Source organism: Micromys minutus, assembly GCF_963924665.1.
Source record: "Micromys minutus genome assembly, chromosome: 6".
NCBI classification, from domain to species: Eukaryota; Metazoa; Chordata; class Mammalia; order Rodentia; family Muridae; genus Micromys; species Micromys minutus.
This window is the reverse complement of record NC_137975.1, coordinates 25,745,992-25,752,947: the sequence shown is the minus strand read 5'-3', so window position 1 is coordinate 25,752,947 and position 6,956 is coordinate 25,745,992. Positions and strand designations below refer to the sequence as shown.

Below are 6,956 nucleotides of genomic sequence, written 5' to 3'. Positions count from 1 at the left end.
TTATTCTCAAATAGATTTAATTATCTGGATTGCATAGGGGACAGTACATTTAAATTTTCACTACTTTACAAACTGCTTTTTGATGCTTTATCAAAGGGCTGCTAACTCTGCCCCCACTAGGCTTATGGCTATAGACAGTGAGGAAAACAAGTAAGAAAAAGCCTGTTGTTCTGCTCTCCAAGAAGTCTTCCTTTCTGCAGAACAGGGGGAAACAGTATGGGCTGCCCACAACCAGAAGGACAGACAGAATTACATAGATGGAAAGAAATCCCAGGCAGGCCCAAGGTTCCTCTCAACAACAGAACCAACCCTCTGAGATGAGGGACCACAGCAACTTAGATCTCAACCAAACTTCCCTGTCAGTTCAAACATGACAAAAGCATCCTATGGGAGAGCTGTCTTACAGTCTGGAGTGATATAGGGACCAATCCAACATTCTGACTGCTTATTGAAAAAGAACATGGCTTGAAGAATTAGCTATGGCCTTTGAAGACAGGGATTCTTTATTAATTAGTGGGGAATGAAGGGATGGGCCCACCTAAAGAATCAGGCTACAGAGTCTCCTCGGGCAACACACTTCTGCTGCAGACTGCTGGGAAGAAGCAAAAGCAAGCAACCCCTTCTGGTTTTGCAGGCCCACAAGGGGGAAGGGCAGAAAAAGCTGTAGTCTAGTGTTATAATAGGACCAAGGATTTATTATTCCACAATATAAACTGCAACATTTGATACAGTCTACCAAAAAGGGGAAGGGGAGGTAAGAACCGAGTGGGGAGAAAGCCAAAATACAGCCGTGGCAATTACTTACAGCGCAGTCTCTTTCTACATCACTAGTTCAGTGACACCAGAAACTAGACATTTGCTTTCTGTACATTAACCAAATGCTAAAGCACCAACACACTGTTTAGAAGTTTGTTTTGTTTTAATTCCAGCCACTGAAACCAACATAGAAGTTATTGCTCAGATAAATAAGCCTAGTCTACCAGAAAGGAAAAGGAGAAAGAAAGGAACAAAAACCCCAAAGTGAAAACTTAAAATCCCCCAACGTGGTGATGGAGCAGGGAGAGCGGCTGCTCAGTGGGGGTTACTGGAATTCTGGTGCCCCTTCTGGGCCCTGAAACTGAGTTGGACTCTTATGCCAGTGTATCCCAGGCAGAAGCACAACGTTAATGCTGTACACAGAAAGGTGTGACTCCAATACCTTCGCCATCAGTGAGACCCCTGCAAAACACAGTCAGCATTTCAACTTCAACAACCACAAACAGCTTTTAAGGAAAAAAATTACAAAAAAGTGTCAAAATTTTTTAGTTGTTTTTTTTTTTTTTTTTTTTTGCTTTTTTTTCAAAGAGTTCTGGAAAAATGATCCCATAAGGAATAGAAATAGCACCATGTACAGGCTGGCTCCATCCCAGTCCTGTAGCTTTGCTGAGATTGAGGAAATCTTCTTTATTGGAGTCCTGAATTACATAAGTGAGTGTGTGTTTTGTTTTTACTTTCGGCTTGGTGCGTCCTTTCCAGTACAGCGCACACAGATGTAGTCTTCTTTCTCTGCCATCTCTGGAGAGACACCAACACAGACCTGATGAAACCACTGATTGCAGCTGCCATCACACTGGACCCAGTCCACCTGGTTACAAAGAGCAGGGAGATGGGGTGTTCAGAGGAGAAATGTCATTCGAAATTGGGCAGGCCAGACTCAAGATATTCAGGCCGTTTGCCACTGTCCCAGCAATGGGGCCTCTGGCACAACAGCTAACCACAGGATGTAGCTGTCCCACCTCCAAAGCCACCGAGGAAGGGAGGCAGAGTCGCTCTTCTGCTTTGGGGTAGACAGCGCCGCCCTGTGACAGTAAGCAAAGGGCACTCCATCAGCATCCCTCCCACCTTCTGAGCGCCGGGACGGTGAAAGCTGGCGAGCGAGAGGAGGAAAAAAGGAAGAACGAGAGTTTCTTCAAGAAAAGGAGGAGACCCAGGACGATGTTAAAGGCAGAGATTATCAGGAGGGGAGAACTGAGCAATCCACTCAGATCAGCTCAAAGCAGACAAGCAGAAGAGACAGACCCAAGGAGATGAGGTCTAGCTTACAGGGTTTCTGAGTTAAGGGAAAGCACGTCCTCTATGGCCCAAACCTCACTGACCTCATCTCCTTCTGGCTGCAGACAGCTCACGGCTGGACAGATGGCATCTTCATCCTCAGAGTCCTCCTGTTCGGAGTAGGATGTGTCTGAGGGCAGGGAATGAGTTTCGGCATTACGGACTAAGTCATAGCTACGCTCTCTTTCTAACTTGAAATTATTCATGTCCTTGGAGTGACTCAGTTTGATTTTCTTCTTTTGGGGGGTCCGCATTTTTTTGACTCGATCCCACCGTTCACTGGGAAGGCCTTCTCTTTCTGGGCGTCTTTTCAGTTTTCTCTCAAGACTGCTGGTTGAATCTCGTTTCCCTCGAAGGCAATCGTTCTGGGTGGGAGATGGCAAATTCAATTTTAGCTTTCAGTTTGCCCATTATTAAATTGATGCAAATATGAAAAAACAGAAAATATGTAAATGAGAAACCAAACAATCCCTGGAATATACTGCATCCTAACCACTACCACCATCTCCATGGCCTCATTCTTCACAACAAGCAGCTCAACTCTCTTCACCCACTGTTAGTGAGCTGGGGATGCACTGGGAAAGGGCAGTAACAACACGACTAACCTTCAAAGCGGTGGGATAGCACCGGCAGAGAAGAGACACACGCCCTCTTTGGCAAATCCTTAAGCTGACTGAGTTGCTGACTGTGATTACAGCCCTTACAGAAGCAAGGTGACTAGGTTGGCTGTGATCAGTTTCAGGGCACCTTTCATAAGGATCTTTCTCCATGTGGCTACAATCTTCCCTAGTATGCTTTTTATCCTGATTATAATCTCAGGGGCATTGTGTGTGATGGCTCCTGACAGAGCTGGAAGGGAGGCAGAAGCTCCTTAACGGTGCTGAGACACAGGACTGGAAAGATGGCTCAGCAGTTAATGTGTTTGTCACAAAAGCAAATCCATGTCAATACTCAGTGGCTGTGCTGGCTTGTCCATGGTTTCCAGGAAAAAGCTGGCTAGCAAGAACAGCCTATGTGCAGTCTGGTATCTGAGTCCAATTCAGAGATCCAATTTCAGTGCATCCGGTGGAAAGCAATCCACAATTCACAATCAGTGTAGTGAGTGCACGTACACACACATGTGAAAATGTGCACATATAAACACACCACACAAAAATACACATGAAAGGGGCACAGGAAACATTACAGGGTTTTTGTCAGGATCTAGGAAGTACCCAAAGCCTCTACATCTGCAGCACTGGTTGCATCTACCTACTGGTTGAGAGGAATAATGAAAAGCCTGCTATCTAGCATCTTTAAATATTAACAAAAGGGCCTTTCAGCTACAATTATATTTTCATCTTTACAGCAATGCTTCTATAGAGGAAAATAATCCTACTTCTCAATATTATGTGAGAGTGATAAGAAAAGTTCCCTAAAAAAGGAAAGAAGAAAAATAGAGATGTAAAGATTCAGCACCCAAATCTAAACTGTGACACCCAAACTGCTGCCAATGGCGTCCAGTGCCTGTGCTTTGTGGATCAGAGACACAGCCATCTTTTTTTTTTTTTGCAAAATCATTAGTCAAAATGACATCGCCAAGCACAGCATGGCTGCAGATCTTGGGCTCACTCACCTCCTCACTGCTGGATCTAACTGGTGAGCTTCGGTCAGCTTGCTGAGCAGAGCTGGGCTTCGTGAGTAAAGTCTGATAAAGCTCCTGAATTTCAGGAAGGGATACCTGGAGCAACTGGGCTTCCATCAGCAATTCATTCACTTCTGGACTCAAACCTGTTAGCAATCAGAGTGGGAACAAAGACGTTTAACACAAGGACTGGTAAGCCTGTCAGGTACAGAAGGTCTTCACACCACCCTGAACTGCAGTCTCTTAGGTTTACTTAATGTACCCAAACCACAACAGGCCAAAGAGAGGCTAATGTAGATTCCCTAATACTTCTGGTTACAGGGGAAATACCCACTCCATCAGAACTGACAGATTTCAAAATCACTGAGAGCATAAACTACTAGAGGAGAGCAAGAAGCTCAGACCACATGACTAAACACCCTGAAATAAAGATGGCTAAGGATTGAGATTCCAGTTAGGCAGAATTCTTAGGAAATGAGGATTATGAATGGTGGTACACATTTATAATCTCAGCACTACAGAGTTAGAAAAAGGATCAGCTACACAGGGAGTTTGTGGCCAATATTAGCTAACGAAACCCTCATCACACTCCCACCCACAAAGAGGAGAAGGACAGGTGTGATAGCACACACCTGTAATCTCAGCACTTGGCAAGAGGAGCCTGGACCAGAATTTCCAGGGCTGGAGAGATTGCTCAGAAATTAAGAGCACTGGCTGAGGACCTGGGTTCAATTCCCAGCAACAACATGGTGACTCATAACTGTCTATAACTCCAGTCGCAGGAGACTTGGCATTCTCTGTAGGCACTGCATGCACATGGTACATACAGGCAAACAAAACACCCAAACACATAAAATATAATGTTTAAAAAAATGATTAATTTTGACTAAAGATTGAATTTAAGGTCACCCAGAAGGGAAATGGGAAGGAGGTAAATTTAAAAGTGACTTTCAATATCCTCCAGAAGTCGCAAACAAGGTCATCCACGACTTGGCATCTGCCCTGCTTGGTGGTAAATGGCACAGGACTATCCTTAAATGTAATCAAAATAAATCAAATACTTGATGCATTCTGGTATCCTTTGCATTTATAGATTTTCAAATACAACCATCATTATGGGAAAATGTACAGTAAAAGGTCTTCCTTGCTTTGTAGCCCAGAGGCCTTGAACCCATAATCACCTCACATCCTAAATGCTCATGTTACACACGAGCAAAACTACAAGTTCTTTAGAGTCCGAGTCACAAACACCCAGGCCGGATGGCCTGTGACTATCTAGGGAATAGTATAAAATAAAATACAAACCATGAAGGGGGATACAACTCTGTCCAGTGGAGAAGGGAGAGTGTAAATATGAACTTCTGTTGTCCCAATCATCCGGCAATGAAAAGGACGCCGTGCCAGGAGGTTGAGACACCTGATGAAGAGAAACAACTTAGTATATGAGGCTTTGGCTTTTTTTCCAGTAAGTCTCCTCTGGCATCTAAAATCTGGCCAAACCCACCCTCATAGAAACAAAGCCATTCAACTTCCCAAGTTAACTCAGATTGACCTCAGCAAGCCAAGAGATCAAATCACCTCTTTCAGTGCTTGTTTGACTCTTTAGAGGGTTAGACAGAATGAGACAAGTCATGAGCTAGGCATGGTGGCTTACACTTGTAACCCAGCACTTGGAGGGTAATGGCAGGAGGCTCAGGAGTTTCAGGATATCCCTGGCTCTATGAAACACTGTCTCAAAAACCAGCTACCATTTTATAATTGTCCCTTTATAATCAAATCAAACTCCACACACCCTTAGTCAAGGAGTGCAAATGACTGCTGGCTACACAAGCAGCAAATATTTAATCATGTGCTATTCAGAAGCCCGAAGAGGAAAAGATGAAAGACAGGCCATTTACAGTGCTTACATCTGTGCCCTGCAGATCACCTAACTCCACAGCCACAGTCAACCACACATAGGAATCCTGAACCTTTCTTCCTCCACCTTTGTGATTCTGGGGGGTCAAACATACTAGGACATATCTATCCTCAAGCTGTCTAGAGAGATGCAGGTCCAGCCTGGTCTAAACTCCTGTGCTCCAGTGACCTCACCCTTCAGATAGGGTACAGGTGAAGGGCACTATACAGGTGAAGGCACTATGAGTTTGTAAATATCTATTACAGAAATATATTAGGATAGAGGGCCAGCAAAATGGCTCAGCGGGTAAAGGTGCTTGCCATTAAGCTTAATGACCCAAGTTCAATAACCAGGACTCAGGATAAAAGTTAGTCTTGGTTAAAAAATAAAAATAAAGTAAAAGGGCTGCAGGGTTGGCTCAGAGCATTTGTTCCAGCAGAGGTCCTAAGTTCAATTCCCAGCACCCACATAATGTAATTTCAGCTTGAGGGGACCCAGTAACCTCTGTCAGCACAGTCACACATGTGGCAAACATACACAAATAATAAATAATAAAGAGAAAGAGAGAATTCAGTGTCAACCTCAACTATCGCCAAGCTAACTGCACTCTCCTTTACACCACACTCCTCCTGCAGCTCACACACAGGAGACAACGGGAACTGGTCACCTGGAGGTAGAAGTAGCTATCTCTCAATAATAAGATCATGAACAGGGGAGACAGCTCAATTTGTAAAGTGTTCCTCATGCAAAAATAAGCATGAAACACCTGAGTTTGATTTCCAGCACCTACACTAAAGCAGGCAAGACCAAAACAATAAGTTAGGTTGATCCTTGGATTCTAGTGAAGAAACCCGGACTCAAACAAATAAAAAGGCAGGCAGCTCCAGAAGCCTACACACAAAATAAATGTACAAATGCATCCAAACACTTCAAACATTATTCTTCCTTAAAGGCTAAAAGGACAAGCAAGTTTCCCTTTCCACACCGTGACTTATGTGAAAGGAAAAAATTCAATCAAGCAAAAATTTTTATATGCATAAAAAGTATAGGCATAAACTAACCACACATATAGACTAACACATGCTGAAGTAAGATTATTATTTAGACAGAGAAGAGGCACACATGGGCACAACAGAAACAGCATGTCTAAGAATGACTCCTGACAGTGGGGTGCAATTCAGTTCCTGGAGTGTCTGACCAGCATGCAGGAAGTCCTAGTTTCAGTCCCCAGAACCAGTCTCACACGCCCATAGCAGCACCCAAAAGACAAAGGACAGCAATTCAAGATCATCCTCACACACATTAAGTTCAAAAACCATTCTGGGCTAGCTGAAACCTTTCCTC

At 43.9% G+C, this 6,956-nt stretch overlaps 1 protein-coding gene across 1 annotated transcript in view; it reads right to left on the bottom strand.

Moving 5' to 3' along the window:
- Nucleotides 1–217: 217 nt before the first annotated feature.
- KDM5B (lysine demethylase 5B) overlaps nt 218–6,956 on the bottom strand; it is a 65,380-nt gene continuing 58,641 nt past the window's right edge. The window contains exons 24-27 of the mRNA XM_080918431.1: nt 5,021–5,132; nt 3,707–3,861; nt 2,136–2,456; nt 218–1,624 (exon numbers count right to left, since the gene is read on the bottom strand). Coding sequence (XP_080774557.1) covers nt 1,487–1,624; nt 2,136–2,456; nt 3,707–3,861; nt 5,021–5,132 — 726 coding nt within the window. The 3' untranslated portion in view covers nt 218–1,486. The remainder of the gene's footprint in view (nt 1,625–2,135; nt 2,457–3,706; nt 3,862–5,020; nt 5,133–6,956) is intronic.